The following is a 19,314-nucleotide window of genomic DNA, read 5'->3' on the forward strand; positions in this document are numbered from 1 at the left end:
TACCCTGTGAGCTGCTTTCAGAAGGAGACAGAAATCGCCCTCAATCCGCGAGAGTTTCGTGACGTGTGGTCGCGCTCGCGGTTTCTTCCGCCGACTCGTGTTTTTCTTTTATTTTGGACTTTCGACTTTCCAGGGACATGGGGCAGGAAATTCACGAGAAACACGTGAGTATGAGAGACAGGAAAAAAGAATCTTCGGCCTGCTCGAGCCCGTCAGATATGACTGCAAGCTTGCATCCCTCCCCAGTGACACACCACACCCAGCCCTGCCGTGCGAGGGCGGGGCGGGCGCCTGGAGGTGGCAGCCACGGTGAGAGCGCTGTCCCGCAGCCCAGTGTCCTCGGTCGATCGCGGCGAGCAGGTGTGCGGGAGGGAGTGGCTGCACCCCGCACACACCCCGGGAGCCGGGCATGCCTGCCCGGGGCACGTGCGGGCGCCTTTTCCGGAGACGGGGCGCCTAGAGGCCCGGAGGCGTCCCGAAGATGGGCTTTGCGCGGAGACACTTCGTCTTTCTCGTCGGCCTCTTCATCATCTTCAGCTTCGCTCTGAGTTTCCAGTGGATCTCTTTAAGCAACTTTGGCCTTTTTCGGCAGCACGTCGGTGAGTGGGGGGTCGGGACGAGGGGGAAATGCAAACCTTTATGGGGCAAAGGGTGGGAATCATTTACAGACGTGAAGGTTGTACGCTGTTGTGAAATGGGAATGAAATGTGCGTCCCCATGTACAGGAGACACATAAGAAGATTAAAATACTTTGGTGTTTTTGCTTCTTTCCTGAGAACGGAGTCTTTCGCGAAGTTAATCAAAATGGGTCTGCCATTTTACAGTTGTCTTCAAACTTTTCAGTGCTGCACCCCCGCATCGTGTAAAATTAAAATAAAATACATGGTGATCAGGTGCCGGCCCTCGAATGACCAACATTTCTATAAAACTGGCCTCTCTGAACATGGTCAGCAATTAAAACATTGGAGTTATGTTCAGTTTATAAAAAACGCTGTTATATATTGGATTACCAATAAATGCTAGCGGCACCCTAGACTCCCTTTAATTTGACACCTATTTCCAGCCAGGACAAGCAAGAAAAATACATTATTGATGGAGCACTACAGAGTGGCTGACTGACACAGGGAGGTAAGAAAATACTCCTCGTGGCCAGAGCCTGGCACCCACCCTGAGACCATGTCAAGCCCCTCCCAGGGGCGCCCAGCCGCCACTTTGAAGACCCCCTGCCATACAAGCGGAAGATGTTTGTACCTTTCGGGGGTCCTTTGTCCAGGGGAACGTTTGCTCACCTTGCCGGATCAGGCCCGGTTCCAGGAATTTGTATTTGGGTGGGCCAAGGGTGCATTTGGGTGGGCCACTGCGAGCTCGATTTTTCGCATATATGTCTGGGCAGACCTGCTTCAGGGCCCTCCTTGATCTCTTCTTAGTCTTACAAGGCCCAGTAAAACGCACTCTTTCCCAAATCTCTTTCTAAATGTGATCACTCTCAAAAAGTGTTATTTCCATTTAATGTCCCTTTGATGGGAAGAGGAGGTTTCTGAGGAGAGAGTATCAGGCAAGTGACACTTCTCGGGCTCCCTCTGTGCGTGCCGTCAGGGATAATCCCTCTTCATTACTACCTCCACCTGACCCCAGACTCTGCAACGCACTCCCTTACAGGCTTGATTATCCACTACCCCTCCCCAGTGCACCTTATCTCACAGCTGACCTTGGGCCCCAGCCCCATATCAGGCACCATCGGGCTCCACTTTCATTTTTCCTGGTAAAAACATTAGTAAAATCACCTTCATACTTAAAACATTAAATATAGTAGTAAATATAATTAGCACACACTTTAAAGTATGTTCCACAGTAGCCCTTATGACCCAACTGCTAATTAAATAAACAAAAACAGAAATGCCGGTTTCAGCACTGATGCGAAAGTCTTTTTTGGCGCCGCACCTGTAACCTCTTTTTCCGTAAATACCTTCACTCCCACCCTCCACCAGTGGCCCTCATCTTTCCCTAACTCCCCCCTCCACCCATGACCTCTTCCTCGGATTCCCTCTCTGACACCCTCAACCAGTGCCTCTCATCTCTCCATAGCCCCTCCCACTACCTCCTCCTCAGACTCCCTCACTGCCACCCTCCACCAGTGCCCCTCATCTCTCCGTAGCCCCTCCCACTACCTCCTCCTCGGATTCCCTCACTGTCACCCTCCACCAGTGCCCCTCATCGCTCCATAGCCCCTCCCACTACCTCCTCCTCGGATTCCCTCACTGCCACCCTCCACCAGTGCCCCTCATCTCTCCGTAGCCCCTCCCACTACCTCCTCCTCAGACTCCCTCACTGCCACCCTCCACCAGTGCCCCTCATCTCTCCGTAGCCCCTCCCACTACCTCCTCCTCGGATTCCCTCACTGTCACCCTCCACCAGTGCCCCTCATCGCTCCATAGCCCCTCCCACTACCTCCTCCTCGGATTCCCTCACTGCCACCCTCCACCAGTGCCCCTCATCTCTCCGTAGCCCCTCCCACTACCTCCTCCTCAGATTCCCTTACTGCCACCCTCCACCAGTGCCCCATATCTCTCCGTAGCCCCTCCCACTTCCTCCTCCTCGGATTCCCTCACTGTCACCCTCCACCAGTGCCCCTCATCTCTCCGTAGCCCCTCCCACTACCTCCTCCTCAGATTCCCTCACTGCCACTGTTCAACAGTGCCCCTTATCTTTACGTAGCCCCTCTCTCTTATGCATTCCATTTGTTGTATAGCGCTACTCATATCAGTGTAGTGTGTGTCAGTACTTTACACCACGCACACATTGTACAGAGACAATGAATCATACTAGTATGTAAATCAGTCTACAGGGAATGTCACATAAACCAATGAGGATTACAAGGTGTATGAATCACATGTCATTCATACTGGTGGGCAGGATATTTTAAAAGGGTTAGGTCTGGGGAAACACAACCTTAGGATTTAAAAAGTATTCCATGGGGTCAGCTTTACTGATGAAAATGTATATCTGCCCAAACATACTCATTTTAGCAACATTAGAATAATGAAAGACTTGGGAAGTTCTAACTATATCACAAAACAAAAAAAGTGAAGTTCTAACTCTACCATTCATGTTTGCAGGCAGCTCTTTGGTGACAGTTCATTGGTTACTGTCCTATGTTAGGATTGTAACTTCTGAACTGCAAGTAACACAAGGATCTCTGTGACAAAGGCAGTAACCCACTGAGCTATCCAGGGCTTTAGGTGGGCCGGGTCTCACTGGGTCTAAGCACCAGCAGTTTTTTTAAGGGTGTCTCGAAACGGGTCTCTATCGGGCTCTGTTTTGAGCCCTGGCACAGGTAGTCTGTTTTTTTCCGAACTGCAGTGACAGCAGTCTGCTGTCACTGCAGTCCAGATAACCAAACAGAGCCCGATAGAGACCCGTTTTGAGACAGCAGGCACATCGCTGTACCCTGTTCACACTACTCGCATGTGTAAAGTTACGGCATGATGTCATGCCAGGTGAGCATTGTAGGAGGAAGGGAAATCCTTTAAAGAGAGTCATTTTCTCCATGGATTTTCCTTCTCCTTTTGAAACTTGGGAGCAGCAACATTGTTGTGATGTCACCAGTGCTTTAAGTGGAAGCATTTGCAATATTATATACAAGCTATAGTTGCTGTTATCTTATGCAACTAACAACCATTGACAAAGCCAATAGTCCTGACTTGTAGGTATGATGTTACTTGTATCAAATACCTGGATGCAATGACAGAAACAGCAAAATACAAGTCGGGCCGCACACTGCTAAACACAGATTTTTAACGTACTGTTTTTAAGCCACGTCCTCAAATACATTGGCCACGCCCCTTTGAGAGACCCCCCCCAGGTTTTTCATCCCGCTTAAAGCTCTGGAGTTATCCACATAAAATATAGTTCATCAGCATTTAAAAACTACCAACAGATAAATGATTGCTCTCCAGCAGGACCATTAATCACCAGCATTATCTGGGCATTTTGTATTCTTATTGTTGTCCTGCATCGGCCATGATAAAAACTGTTTAAATGAAGCACACACTAAGGGTGTGTTCTGCTGGGCCTGTGCAGATTTAAAAAAAGAAAAAAATGTAGTAAGTATTCTCTTACCTACTCCATTAGTCAAACTTTGCAGGGGTCAGGAAAGGTGAATAGAATTAAACAAACTTCTTTGCTCCTGTGCTGCGTAGAAAAAGAAATATCACAGCAGCAGGACAGTAGGCAAAGGTTACCAAAGGTTACCTTTGTCAAATAAATGATTTGTTGCCTTTCGCCATGCAGAGAGGAAGGGGTGAAAAAAGTAAACAAAGCCTCCTTAACATATACATGGTCTTGTAAAGACCTGTGAAGTACTCTGATGTGGCTGCGATAATCTCTAAAACTGTCTCTGTGTGCGCGCGCCGGGAAGCTGTCTCGGCCCGGACGCACACACGATGGAGGAGGGTTGAATCACTTTGATCCCAAAGGCATTGCCCGCCTGCCTTCAAGCCCTCACTGCTAGGGCCAAGGATCCTGTTTGGGTGGGCCAGGCTCAAGTTTGGGTGGGCCTGGCCCACCCGGCCCACCCGCTAGAACCGGGCCTGTGCCGGATCCTTGCCAGATATGCAGGAAATCCTCTGTCTTACGTGTACGCATAACTTATATAAATGGTAAACCTTTGCATTATTTTGAGAACGTGGTATGGATCTCCAAGGGATGTCTGAAGGTTTTTTGAACCCATCGACAGGGCATTTTTTTTCTTCCGCCTTTTCGTCTTTGGCGCTCGTGTAGCTACACCCTTCACCGGAGGTGCACGACTGGCGACCTGTGCTGGTAGCACCCGAGGCTACGTCCAGCTTTGCCCTTGCCTTGAAACAACTCAGTCAACTTAAATCACTCTTTCGTTGGTACACCCCTAGCAGGCTACTTAGATCTTCCTTCCATAAAAGGCAATAATGCCCAGAATTCTGAAGGCCTGATGGGGTGGACACTGTATCTCGGTGGCCTCAGGCTCTGACGAATGATGGAAAACCCTTCGCCCTCCCACATCTCGGTGCTTGCCTCCTTTTCTGTTTTCAAAAAACTTCTGAAAGTGTGGCTCTTTTCCTCCCAGACCCCCTATAGACTGCTATGTACTGCTTCCCACAGTGCTTTGATACCTTCGGGGTATAGTGCGCTCTACAAAATCTGTTAACATAACATATCACAGTGGCTTTATGGACCAAAGCTGTACATCCCTAGGTGTCATGAATGTTTAGCTGGTTGGAGTATGCAAAGACTTGTACAAGTCCAGTGGCATCCAGTACTAAGGGCGTCAACGTAAGACCAAGAGGGCCGGATCTATGCCAAATACCCACAGGCTAGCCTCTCGGCAAGGTTCACCCTACAGACTTACCACATAAGTACAGGCATATATTGTGGGTGAATCACATTTACTCCGCAGTCCTGAAAATTCACAATGGATTCAGTGCAATAGGAACTGCATTATACACACTATCCTCCTGTCACCTTTAGATAGGGGCGGTCTTTTTGTGATATACATGGGAATTTGTAATTGGGTCTTAACTTGTCAATATCTATCAAAGACCATTTGAAAAAAACAGAGCTTAATTTAAGAAAAATGTATTTGCAATTGAAACTAGTTGCTGAAAGTAGATTTTTTAATGTCTAATCATTTATTCTTGACAATAAAAGAGCACACAACATGTTAGTTATGACATCATTCAATTTAATAAATATAACAAGTCAAAAACGAACTGCGTATATAAAGACGGCTAATAAAAAATGTGCAATCTCAAGTTAGCAAATTGAAAAATACCAATAAAATAGAAGTGCAAACTGGAGAAGGACAGAAGAGAAAGAGGAAAATAAAGAGAAACCCACCATATAAATAATTTGGTTACAATTAATGTCTCAGCCACTCACTAGACGCACTTTTGCAAATAAATGACTTAAATGTGGGCAATTTGGTGTTGTTTGGTTTGACCCCCTGCACACTGCCCAGGTTGGCCTACACCAAGAGACACCAGAAACGGATAAAACATGAAGAGCTAGAGGGGAGTTAACCCCTCCACCCCCTCAATCCTATTAATGGGGCAGTCCAGTGAATGACGTCATAATTGGTCTCAAAATTCTTCATCAAACAAGGGACATTCTGGAATGCCTATTGTTGGGGATTGTTAAAGAAGGAGAACTGAGTAAGGAGAATATAGGATAGCAGATTAAGAACCTAAAGGAACAAGCATTTGCAAAGCCAATGTGCTTGTCCTTGGCAAGTTTGCGATTACATTTTTTTTTTGCATACATGTGTAATAGAAATGATTCGCTTAAAATAAATAAATATTTTTACAAAATGAAAGCAAATATGGGCCCCAGAGCTCTGGCACCGAAGAGCACTACTTTTTAAAATTGTGTGGACATGTGATCAGGAAAAATGCCATCACTCACATTGTAAGAGACCCCGTGGCCACTGTGGGCTGACTCTATGCCTCATGCGGTATACAGTAGTGGGTGAAAGCAAAATGTTAATGTTAATTTAAAAAGCCATTGGACAAAGAGGGCTGACTCGGGGGCCCCATTAAGAATGTCTGTATGTGTGTATTTTTTAGTTATGGATTAAAAAAAATATATATATATACTGTCTCTAGGTTAGACGTAAAAAAAAACTACTAGCACAGTAAGGACAACTGCAGGGCTATTCAGAGCTGCCAACAAAAACACAAATCATAAAAATGAGTGTCTGTCTCTCACACTTCCTCATTGAACAGACTAATGGATATGCACCAGAACAGGATCAGCATACCTTGGTAACCTCACGCACGACATAGAAACATTCCCCACAAAGACTCAAAGCAAAGACAACACACCTCCAATCAACACCAATGCGGCGTAGGACGTCTGCGCCCCACATTTATTTATTTTATTTGTTAGATTTATAATGCGCATGGCTGCCCCAGCGACGGGGCGTCCCAGCGCAAACCAACAACTCCTAAACCAGAAACCGCAACAAACAGCCTTAAGCCGGGAAGAGCCAGGTCTTAATGGCTTTCCGGAACGCAAGATGGTTTTGAATTATTCTGATGGACCCGGGGAGAGAATTCCAGAGTTGCGCAGCAAGGCAACGGAAGGAACGGCCACCCGCTCTGGCTCTCCAGACGAGCGGGGTGCATGCCAGCGCTAAGGTGGCCGATCTTAAAGGACGGCGGGGTGCGTAAGACTGCAGCAAACCCCTCAAACCAGCCAGTGCCTGCGGTGATAGGATCTTATGTGCCAAGCAAAGCGACTTAAATTGAATGCGCTTTGCTACCGGCAACCTGTGAAGCCTCTGCAGGACATGGGAAACCAAACAGGTATAGGGGAGGGCCAGCAACATGCGAGCAGCGGCGTTCTGTGCCCTCTGCAGACGCTTAACACTAGCTTTGTTCGCGCCTAGATATAGGCAGTTCCCGTAGTCTAGTCTTGACAAGATGGTAGCCTGTAGGATGAGTTGGCGGACTTTCAGGGGGAAGAAGCCCAATAACGGTTTCAAACCCCTCTGTACGCAGAAACACATTCCGGCCACAGCTTTGGATTGGGCGTCGAAAGTTAATTCACTGTCAAACCAGATGCCCAGGTTTTTCACTGTCTCCTTAGGCAATGGGCAGGTTTCAACTGGTCAGGCCAGTAACTCTCAGACCACATCCCCCGATCTTTTCCGAACAGCAGGATTTCGAACTTGCTGGCGTTCAACTGCAAGCAGTTTGCTGCCATCCAGTCCGCTATCACCACAAGATCCTCCTTAAATTTTAGCAAATTAGTAGCATTTTTTTGGGAGAAAGCGATCACCAACTGAGTGTCATCCGCGTAAGATACCAGTGCCAAGCCCCTATCCCTCGCCAACGTCGCCAGAGGCTGGACGTAGATGTTAAACAATAGGGGACTTAACATAGGAGTAGTAACTGCCATGGCCAGACTGGGAACCCAAAGCAGTCCTGGCAATTTTCTCGGACCAGGCCCTGCCTGGCGTTGGGAGGCTGGAAACACTTACTTGCTGCTTTTGTTACTGGGCCTGATATTGCAGCACCGATGCAAAACCAGGCCCACACCGATGTAAAACCGACTCCCCCACCTGGCCCCCTTCCAGCCTCCCATGAAACACTCGATGCACAGTCCTCCGGCCCTGGTAACTGCTATATAAATGCACTAATACAATAGGAATGTTCTGGTAGGTACATTAGATGGCCCCTTTAAATCCAATGCTCAGGTGAATGTTGTTGTTTATCACTTTTCCAAATGGCTTCCATGACAAGCAAAACTCTTTTATAATCTAGAATCAGCGTTGTTGTGTATTGTTGGCAGAAGATAGCCATTTCTCAAAAATGTTCATAACCACAGGTGCTTTGCAAAACGCATCTGTGGAATGTTGAGAAGAAAAACTAGGAGTGATATAATACGAGGTAGAGCGCTACTATCAAAGCTGAAGGAGTTAACAAGTTAAAAATAATGTTCTTTAGAAAAGATTAAATTTCATTACAAAGTAACTTAACATACTACAGACAAGGTGCAAGAAGGATTGGGAAATCAACCTTTTTGTATTTCAAATAACATTTGAATGGGCCTGGACGATGAACACCGATACGTTTGCAGAGTCTTTCGCGCTCCACAGAGCTTGCGGGGTTGCGAAAAACTCAGCTCTGCGGAGCAGAGTTTTTTTTCTGCGCTCACCAACGCTAAGTTGGCGCGGGCAAAGGAAAATCTAACGCTAGACTGCTTCCTCAGCGGTGGTGGTCGGGGATGGTCGCTACTGCTCATGTTGAGGAACCTTCCATTCACATTGAGGAACATGTCGCTTGAGTAGAATTTCTATTCGAGAGGCAGATTGAAGCAGCGCCCCCTTCGCTGCACGTGATGCCGTTCGTGCTGAATTTACTGCGCGGGACAAACACCCGGAACTAAAAATCAGTGCGGACGGCACGAGGTAATGTACTCCGCCGCTTGCAGAACTCCACGTTGCTTGGCAGAGTTTTTTTGTCACTTCGTGGAACTCTGTCCAGGCCTACCATTGAACTGTTCAGAGTGGGTGCACATTGGTGAAGGCAGTGGAGGGTGGCTGGAGAATATCTCTTTTATGGTCTGTGTAGTACATTTCTTCCGTATTCTCTGACAATGTGACTATTACTAAGCTGATTGTACATTTTTTATTTATGATCAAATAAAAAAAATTGTATCAATCATTATTAAACTTTATTCTATTTTATAATAAAATCATAAAAGCACATTAAAATACATTATTTTATCAAAAGGGCTAGATCAAAACAGTAATAAGAATATTTGCACATTACAACAAGACAGAATTTTATCTGATAATATCAATTAATGTCCCTAATACAAAAAATGGGGTCATTTAAAGGTTTGTTGCCAACAATACCTCAGAAAAAAATGTGTTCCGCCCTGTTCCACCTATCCCTCGGTTTTCCTGCTTCGTTTAGAGATGGCTATAACAGCTTTCTTTGCGGAAGTTGGGTGGAGTTAGCTCTGTTGTAACCCCTTTACGGTAGGCCAGCCTTCACGTTGCCAAAACAGCATTGATAGGCCTGTCATTGGCGTCATCACCACAGCCACCAGAAGGGATTCACTGTGACCTTTGAATGGAAGGCAGGATATATGTGGGCTGTGTTGGTGTGGGGGGCTGTGTTAATAATCAGAACTGGTGAGTTTCAATGGGATTTAGTTTTTATGAGGGCAAGGGTTTTTAAAGTTTCAACACTCCGTCCATTATTTTATTTTATGATGTTTCTATATGTGTCCTAAGTGTGAATGGTATATCCAGACGTGGGTCCCTTACTTGCTGCGCCACTAGATTCAAGCTAGCCTGGCTGATGAGGGCTGTTATCCCAAAACAGGTCTCAGGGTGCTTGTTTTCTTTCAGGGAGGACCTGGCTTGGCCGCTCGGGCTAAACTGTTCCCATGAGGCACAGGGTCAAGGCTGAAAAATAATGATGGATTAAACCCAGATTGGTGACTGGGGTTGAGTGTTGAAAAGTTTCAACACCCGGTCCATAATTTCATTTTGTGATGCTGTTTAGTTGTTGTGACCCAGCTATGTCACTTTTTAGCACCCAGGATGCATTATTCTATCACAAAGAAGTCCAGCATTGGGAACAGTTCCTGCAGTGAACTCCAGTAACCATGCACAGGAACCGTATGGCCGATGCCTTGGGAGCACCCAATTAGGGTTGCCAGAGATAGGAATTCCTCGGATTTCTGCCCCTATATAACTTTGCACCAATTTGCAGTATCTCCCCAACACTTTCCAGAACTATTCCTAATTGTCCATTGGTGGATGATATAGAGTTTCAGGGCGTTTGGTGAAGGGGGTGCAAAAAAAAGGGTGGTCCCATCACAGATTTGGATCCCAATGCATTTTAAATAGAATATTTGTATTGAACATAGTGCCAATAAGGATTTGAATGAAATTTCACAGGAGTGTAGAGTATACTCTGTAGATGATCCTTTTCAGATAGCCACTAAATTGGATTTGTGGTTGTTAAGTTATAAGGCAAAACAACGTAGTGATGACTGTTGCAGTACTACCATGGTACATAGCGATGACATCCCAAAATATGATTAGCTTCTGGCAGATAGTGCATAGTAGAAATGCAGCATGTTTGATCAGCAAGAGAGGTTTGGCTGTGTGTTGTATATTAATAAAACAAATAGAGAAGGAGAGGTTTTAAATAAACTGTAAGTAGGCGTCAGAAAGCCCACGCAAGGTAGTAGTGGAAGGGATATGCCATTTCATATGTATGTGTATAAATATTTTTTAATTTACGGGCTACCACAGAAGAATTTCTAGAAAGTACCGTGGTACCATACAAACCATTCTAAGAAATGGAGACACATTTTTATGTTTACATTATTTTATTGTTGCATTAAGGATATGTTAGTATATACCTTCTGACTCTGAGTCAACATTCTGCCTCGTCAGTCTTAATGCAACATTTTCATATAGCAAAAAGCAAAACTAATACAACGAGAGACAAGTACTCCTCCTCCTTCGCAACTCCCACCTCCCTCTCCCTCCCCACCTCGGTGCCTGCTCATGCCAGAGTCCAAACCGTCTAAGTATCTTCCTCGTCTGCCTGTGCGTGAGAAGTGTCCATTGGGTGGGAGGTTCCAGTCAGTTTTAGTAATCTGAGGTATTAAAGGCATGTGAGTTCAGTGAATACCTGCGAGAGAAAAATGAGGAATGACGAGTTGCATACACTGTTGATTGGCTCTTAAAAGAGGCATTAGTTGTTGGTGAAAAACCTTTACTTAGATATGTTTGGAAATTACTTTTTTTTATACATTATGACCATGAGTGGCTACATAGATACCATCTCCATGATATTGTACATAGTGATGACAAGTCATTAGGTGATTGGTGTTAGAAATGGGGTTTCTGGTTGGCTAGGGTATGCACCTACGCCAGGCTGAACCCACCACTCTAGTCAGGGCAAAGGAGTTACACACCCAGAATAACCCCTGCTCACCCCCTTGGTAGCCTGGCACGAGCAGTCAGGCTTATCCCAGAGGAAATGTGTAAAGCATTTGCGCAGCACACAAACATACTCCAGTGACACACAAGGCACACCACAAAAAGAGACTCCACACAAGGTTACATTAAACATATCCTTTGCATTGTTCACAAACACATTAGCCCACAATCACATAAATCACTGTGCCACTAGGCACTTGTCATGACTTCACACAGAATCACAAACATCACTTGGCCAATCGGGACACTGTCATAACATCATCAGCGGTGCACTATAATAACCATTTGTCGAATGCACATCTCATAAAGCCACCAACACTGTGAATTATCTGAAAAGGGCATGAAATGTTTGTTTATAGGATTTGTAAAGCGCTCGTATACCAACGGTCTCTTGGCGCTGTGGGGAGAGGGGAGCTGTTCTACGGGCTCTAACAGTAAGCTTGGGTGAATAACCATGTTTTAAGTTTTTCCTAAAGCTGGTATATTCTGAGGTTAAAGAGAGAATTTGGAAGGTGCACTCTTTCTGGAGTCAAGGAAGCAGCCGTTTCTAAGCCTTGGCAACTACGTGTCATTCTACTGCCGTTGAAGAAATAAAGAATGAATTCTGATGCCACTTCCTACATCTATTATAACTAGATTGGTGAGATTATTTATATGTCAAATAAGGAGGGAGGTGCATTGCAGTGTTACATAGAGCATATGACATTTAGCTGTTCCTTTGAGAGATTTTACTTGACATATTACTTCTTGAGGCCAAATATACGCCCTTGTGCTTGGATTTTTGTAATATAGGAGCCCTGACGAAGTTCCCTCTGGCCAAGTTTTGGGGACGAAACGCATTGGCTGTGTGCCAGTTTTAAGAGATTGTGGGAGGGTAGGCTTGATAAACAGGCGTGGAGGCTTAAGTACAGGTTTAAATGTAGGTTTATTAACAAAAATAGTAGATGTAGGTTGTTGAGTTATAGCTGTTGTTGGTTTTTCCTCTTCGTCGGATGTTTCCCTTGAACTGGAATGGTCTGACGAGGATAAAGGTGTTCTGCTTTCGGGTTGTCCTGGACCGCGGTGTTCTCCCCAGAGGCTCATAGGAGGATAAAGAAATGAAAGGAGCCGTCAGACTGATATATGGCACTGGTTTAGATGTGTAGTTCCATCACCACACCTTGGTGCACTACGTTTTGAGGTGCCTCGAGGATAGTCCCACAGCCAAAGCAAAGTAAGGTAGGTTTAAGGTAAGGAAAAGGAGAAACGAAAAAGGTATTTCTAAGTTTCTAATGGAGGTTTGTTCAGTGCCTACTGGGAAAGAAAAGGTGCGCATTCACAAGGGTGGCGTCGGTAAGTGGTTTACCTATGGCAGCGTATATAGTCACAGAAGGAGTTAACCTAGTTCCCCTGTTATACACTATGGCCACCCACACTATGGCCACCCGACTCTATTCCACCCTCTCCCGCCTATTCCCAAGTCACCAGCACTAACCTGGCTCCGCCGTAACTCTCCTGAGTCACGGCCGCTCCCCAGCCACCTCCGGACACCACCAATCCTCCGACCAGGTTTCTTCACCGTCTTCGCCAATCTCCGATGTCCAGGGCTTCTCGGGTCCCGCGTCTTCCTGCTTGGAACCGGGTCCCGCGTCTTCTTTCCTCTGGTCGGGTCCCGCGTCTTCCTGCTTGGAACCGGGTCCCACGTCTTCTTTCCTCTGGTCGGGTCCCGCGTCTTCCTGCTTGGAACCGGGTCCCGCGTCTTCTTTCCAAAATGACTCCCTTCCGCCTTCTCTCCCCTCACGGTCCGTCCACTCTCCTGTTATTGGTCCCGGGGAACCACTGCCTTTTCTCGAAGGCGGGACTTCCGGGTTGTAGTCCCGATCGCGTCCCTGCAGAGACAGAGGAGAGGAATCTGGGTCTCGTAGTCGCGGAGAACGGTAAGGCTGTTCATCTTGCACAGTCACTTTCTCACATCCCCTTTCCCTTGCTGTCTTTCTTCTAGGGGTTGGTGTTTCTTGGGGATATCTCGATAGATAGTCAGCGTTCCCTTGTTCTCGCCCTTTTCTATGTCGAGTTTGGAACCGATAGGGTTGTAAGGATAGAAACCACCTCAACACTCTCTCGTTGTGACCTTTATTTCTGGCTAGCCATTCTAATGGCGCATGATCTGTAAACAGAGTGAATTCTCTTCCTTCCAAATAGTACCGCAAGGTTTCTATTGCCCATTTGATGGCGAGGGCTTCTTTCTCAATTGTTGCGTAATTCTTTTCTCGAGGGAAGAGTTTGCGACTAATGTATAGAATGGGTTTCTCGCCCTGAGGAGTGTCTTGAGAAAGAACAGCACCCAATCCGTGATCGGAGGCGTCCGTTTGTAAGATAAAGGGACGAGAATAGTCAGGACTAATTAGGACAGTGTCTGATGTCAGTGATCTCTTTAGAGCATCAAAGGACTGTTGCACTTGAGTAGGAGGACATTGTAAGACCTGTTCCGCATTACAGTGCTTTTGTAAGAGATCAGTCAGTGGAGCCGCCATCTGGGAAAACTGAGGGATAAATCTTCTATAATAACCTAGTAAACCCAGGAATGCTCGCAACTCTTTTTTTGTTCTGGGAAATGGAATATGGGAAATGGCCGACAACTTTGACGGCTGTGGTCTTATGACACCTTCTCCCAACAGGTATCCAAGATACTTGACTGTTTGGGCTGCCAGATGACTTTTAGCAGGGTTGATTTTTAAACCCTGCATACCTAAGGTTTGTACAATGGTTGTGAGATGGGTTAAATGTTGTTCCCAGGTATCGCTATATATAACGATATCATCAATGTAAGCTCCAGCAAACTCATCGTAGGGCCTTAGAATCGTATTCATGGCTCTCTGAAATGTGGCAGGGGCCCCGTGTAAACCAAAAGGTAACATCCTGAATTGGTATAACCCATCGGGTGTGGAAAAGGCTGTTTTTTCGCGGTCTTCTTTTTTTAGGGGTATCTGCCAATAACCCTTACACAGATCCAGGGTGCTGATGTATTTGGCTTTCCCTATTCTCTCTACCATTTCATCCACTCTAGGGAGTGGGTAGGTATCGAATTCTGAAATCTTGTTCACCTCTCTAAAATCAATACAAAACCTAATAGACCCATCCGGTTTAGGTACGAGTACAATAGGAGAATTCCACTCGCTCTTGGATGGTTCTATAATTCCCATTTGTAACATCTTTTGTACTTCCTCTCTTATTGTTTGTCGCCTCGCTTCGGGTATACGATATGGCCTTAGTCTAACTCGCTTACCGGGTGGTGTTCTTATGGCGTGCTCAATGAGATTGGTCACCCCTGGGGTAGTGGAGAAAACCGAATCATGAGGTTGTAGCACCTCAATTAATCCGTCCTTTAAAGATTGAGGTAAGTCTGGATCGATGCATTGTTGAAACAGGGGCCTCGGGGTTTCAATGCTTTGAACGGCTACTGGGGCCGGGCCCTCCCATTTCTTTAAAAGGTTTACATGATAGATCTGAGAGATTCTTTTGTTGCTGTCTACTTCTATGCGATAGGTTACCGGGGTGACTTGATGAAGTACTGTGAAGGGACCCTGCCACTGTCCTAAAAGTTTTTGGTCTGATGATGACATCATAAGCACTACAAGATCCCCCACCTGGAAGGTTCTCAGTCTGGCTCCTTTGTCATATTGGATCTTTTGTGCGCTCTGTGCCTCTTCTAGATTGTTTCTGACTATCTCTCTTATTTGGCCTAAGTGAGTTTTTAGATTCGCCACATACTCTGGTAAAGGTTTGCTGTTATCTCGTTCAGTCTCCCACTGTTCTCGGGCCATGTCTAAGAGGGTACGAGGTTTATGTCCATATAACAACTCAAAAGGAGAGTAACCAGTACTCTTTTGCTCTTTACACCTGATAGCAAAGAGGGCCAAGGGAAGGACGTCTTCCCACCTTCTGGTTTCGAGGTCTAGTAGCTTCTTAAGAGTGGCTTTAATAGTGGCATTATATCTTTCCACTAACCCATCCGTCTGGGGATGATAGGCCGATGTTCGGATTTGTTTTATCCCCAATTGTTTACATACATCTTTCATCAATTTGGAAACAAATGGTGTTCCCTGGTCGGTTAAGATCTCTTTGGGAAATCCTACCCTAGAGAAAACCCCAATCATGGCTTTGGCTACGTTAGTAGTGTCAGGACGACGGAGAGGTATAGCCTCAGGGAATCTAGTGGCATAATCAACCATAACCAATACATATCTGTATCCACTTTGAGAGGGTAACAGAGGACCGATTATGTCCATGCCCACCCGACTGAAAGGGTCATTGATAATGGGAAGTGGTAGCAACGGGGCCCGGGGAGGATGATATCGGCTATGTCGCTGACAAATGGGACATTCCCTACAGTATTTTTTTACTTGCTGGTATATTCCTGGCCAGTAGAAGCTTTCGATAATTGTTTTCTCTGTTTTATCCGCCCCAAAATGGCCCCCTAAAAGGTGACTATGGGCCAAATACAAGACTTTTTCTCGAAAGGGTTCTGGTATCAACAACTGGGCTTTTTGTTCGCGTCATCCCTTCCGGTACAACAACCCATTCTTAGTAAAAAAAATATGGACCTACATGTTGTGGGTCTTTTTCGTTGAGCGCATTTTTCCATGCCTCTTGTAGTACGGGGTCTTCTCGCTGAGCAGCATGGAAATTGCGGTCTGTTTCCCAGGGATTTTCTATCGGGATGCCGGCCATTACCAGGGGTGTTCTGTTCTTCTCAGCGCGTCTCTGCTTCCGGCTTTTCCGGGCTTTTGAAAGCGGCCATTCCTTTTCTGTGTCTTTAGAAAAAGGAGCTGTATCTAGCCATTCCCTCACTTCCTCTGAACCTGATTCTTGTAGCAACTGGGGTAACTTGTCGTAATCATTACCAAGAATTGCTTGTTCTGGTAATCGGGGTATTAAACCTACAGTCAAGGACGTGCCCTGATCCTGAGGATGTTGGATTAAGACCTTGGCGGTAGGATATGGTTTGGTGTCTCCATGTACGCATTTAATGGCTACCATGCCGTCAATGGGACCTATTTTGTCACCCAGGTCTTGAGGGCGGACTACACTGTGTAGACAGCCGGTATCAGCTAAGGCTGTAACCGGTTGTCCATTCACTGAGACAGTACATTTATAAGGAGGAAGTTTCTTGTTGGGGGGAGAGCAATAATAATTGCGAGCCATTCCTATTTCCATGGGCTCCTCTCGCTGTGGACAAAATCGGGCTATGTGTCCCATTCCTCCGCATTGAAAACACTGAGGACCAGTTGTTGGGGGTCTGATAAATGGAATACTGAGCATAGGAGCGCTAGGAACAAGAGTAAGGGGTTCAGGTCTCTTGGTTATAAGAGGTCTTGTCGGCCTAGGAATTGGGTGCCCTCCGGTTTTTCCTACATCCTCTTTACCCTTCTGGAAGTCCTGAGCCCTACTATACGCGCTAGCTATTTCTACTGCAGTCTCTAACGTAAGGTTTGCTTGTTGTCGAACCCAACGTTGGATGGGGGGGTGTAAGGAAGTTAAGTACTGCTCCAGATAAATCTTTGCCATAATTCCATCCTTGTCTGTAGTGGCTGGTTTTAGCCAACGGTCCGCCATGTCTTTCACCCTAAAGTATAGAGCACGAGGCGTCTCTTGTGTACCCTCTTTCATTTGTCTTAACTTGATTCTGTATGTTTCGTCGTCAATTCCCAGTCTCTCTAGGATACATTTCTTTATTTCTACATAGGGAACTGTTCCCTGTAGGGTGGCAGCTTGGTACGCGGCCTGACAACAGTGGCCCCAAATACTGTCCCCATTTCTCTGGTGGCCATGAGGCTGCGCTAGCCATGCGTTCAAAATTACTGAAGAAGAAATCCGGATCTTCTCCCGCTACATATCGCTGTAGTACTACTGAGGGTAAAGTGGTAGGGCCTCTTTGTTGGCCAAGGGCCGTAGTAAGTTTGTCCATAACGGCCCCTTGTGTCTTTTCTTGCCCAGCGAGTACTTGGTGCAATTTTCCTCGGTCTTCCTCGACTACCGTCAAAAAAACGCTCCATTACCTTCCCTAGATGTTCTTGATTTTCAGCCATTTTTGCCAAAGCAGCCTCCATTTCGCCTTTGGATCCCACTTCTGACACCACTTGTGGGAGGGCAGGCTTGATAAACAGGCGTGGAGGCTTAAGTACAGGTTTAAATGTAGGTTTATTAACAAAAATAGTAGATGTAGGTTGTTGAGTTATAGCTGTTGTTGGTTTTTCCTCTTCGTCGGATGTTTCCCTTGAACTGGAATGGTCTGACGAGGATAAAGGTGTTCTGCTTTCGGGTTGTCCTGGACCGTGGTGTTCTCCCCGGAGGCTCATAGGAGGATAAAGAAATGAAAGGAGCCGTCAGACTGATATATGGCACTGGTTTAGATGTGTAGTTCCATCACCACACCTTGGTGCACTACGTTTTGAGGTGCCTCGAGGATAGTCCCACAGCCAAAGCAAAGTAAGGTAGGTTTAAGGTAAGGAAAAGGAGAAACGAAAAAGGTATTTCTAAGTTTCTAATGGAGGTTTGTTCAGTGCCTACTGGGAAAGAAAAGGTGCGCATTCACAAGGGTGGCGTCGGTAAGTGGTTTACCTATGGCAGCGTATATAGTCACAGAAGGAGTTAACCTAGTTCCCCTGTTATACACTATGGCCACCCACACTATGGCCACCCGACTCTATTCCACCCTCTCCCGCCTATTCCCAAGTCACCAGCACTAACCTGGCTCCGCCGTAACTCTCCTGAGTCACGGGCGCTCCCCAGCCACCTCCGGACACCACCAATCCTCCGACCAGGTTTCTTCACCGTCTTCGCCAATCTCCGATGTCCAGGGCTTCTCGGGTCCCGCGTCTTCCTGCTTGGAACCGGGTCCCGCGTCTTCTTTCCTCTGGTCGGGTCCCGCGTCTTCCTGCTTGGAACCGGGTCCCACGTCTTCTTTCCTCTGGTCGGGTCCCGCGTCTTCCTGCTTGGAACCGGGTCCCGCGTCTTCTTTCCAAAATGACTCCCTTCCGCCTTCTCTCCCCTCACGGTCCGTCCACTCTCCTGTTATTGGTCCCAGGGAACCACTTCCGGTTCTCGAAGGCGGGACTTCCGGGTTGTAGTCCTGATCGCGTCCCTGCAGAGACGGAGGAGAGGAATCTGGGTCTCGTAGTCGCGGAGAACGGTAAGGCTGTTCATCTTGCACAGTCACTTTCTCACATCGATTTACTGAATAAAAGGACTTGATTATGGAATTACTCTTCATGCTGCTTCCTTGACTCCAGAAAGAGTGCACCTTCCAAATGTCTCTCTTCAATTTTGGCTTTCATTTGACACCCCTGGACGGCGGGTGTTTGGAAGAGATTGCACTATTATTTGAATTGGTGGTACTTATGGACTGCATGTGCTTGGCCTTGGTCAGACGTTTGTTCTTTGATTAACATATTCTGAGGTTAGTCTGATTTCAATTGGAAGGGAATTCCAAAGTGTGGGGCCTAATACCGAGAAGCACGAGCCACCCATTCTCTTTCGTTTGAATTTTGAAATAGTCAACATGTTCATTGTAGCTGATCTAAGATTCCGTATCGGCAAGTATCTTGAGATCTTGGTGGATATAAACTTGGGGCCTGTTTCGTGAAGTGCGTTAAAGATCATAAAACAGGTCTTGAACATAGACCGCTGTATCACAGGAAGCCAATGAAGCAGCTTCATCAACTGTTTTGTGTGGCAGTGTCTCGGTTGCTGAAAGACCAGCCTATCTGTTTGATTTTTAATGAGCTGTAACCTATGAGTTTGGATGGCAGGGAGTCCTAGATAAATGG

At 46.4% G+C, this 19,314-nt stretch overlaps 1 protein-coding gene across 1 annotated transcript in view; it reads left to right on the top strand.

Moving 5' to 3' along the window:
* Positions 1–220: 220 nt before the first annotated feature.
* Positions 221–19,314, top strand: part of LOC144799411 (beta-1,4-galactosyltransferase 1-like) — a 133,596-nt gene continuing 114,502 nt past the window's right edge. Inside the window, exon 1 of the mRNA XM_078670707.1 lies at positions 221–599. Within this exon, the coding sequence (XP_078526833.1) occupies positions 482–599 (118 nt within the window). The 5' untranslated portion in view covers positions 221–481. The remainder of the gene's footprint in view (positions 600–19,314) is intronic.

Source organism: Lissotriton helveticus, chromosome 12 (genome assembly GCF_964261635.1).
Source record: "Lissotriton helveticus chromosome 12, aLisHel1.1, whole genome shotgun sequence".
Taxonomy (NCBI): domain Eukaryota; kingdom Metazoa; phylum Chordata; class Amphibia; order Caudata; family Salamandridae; genus Lissotriton; species Lissotriton helveticus.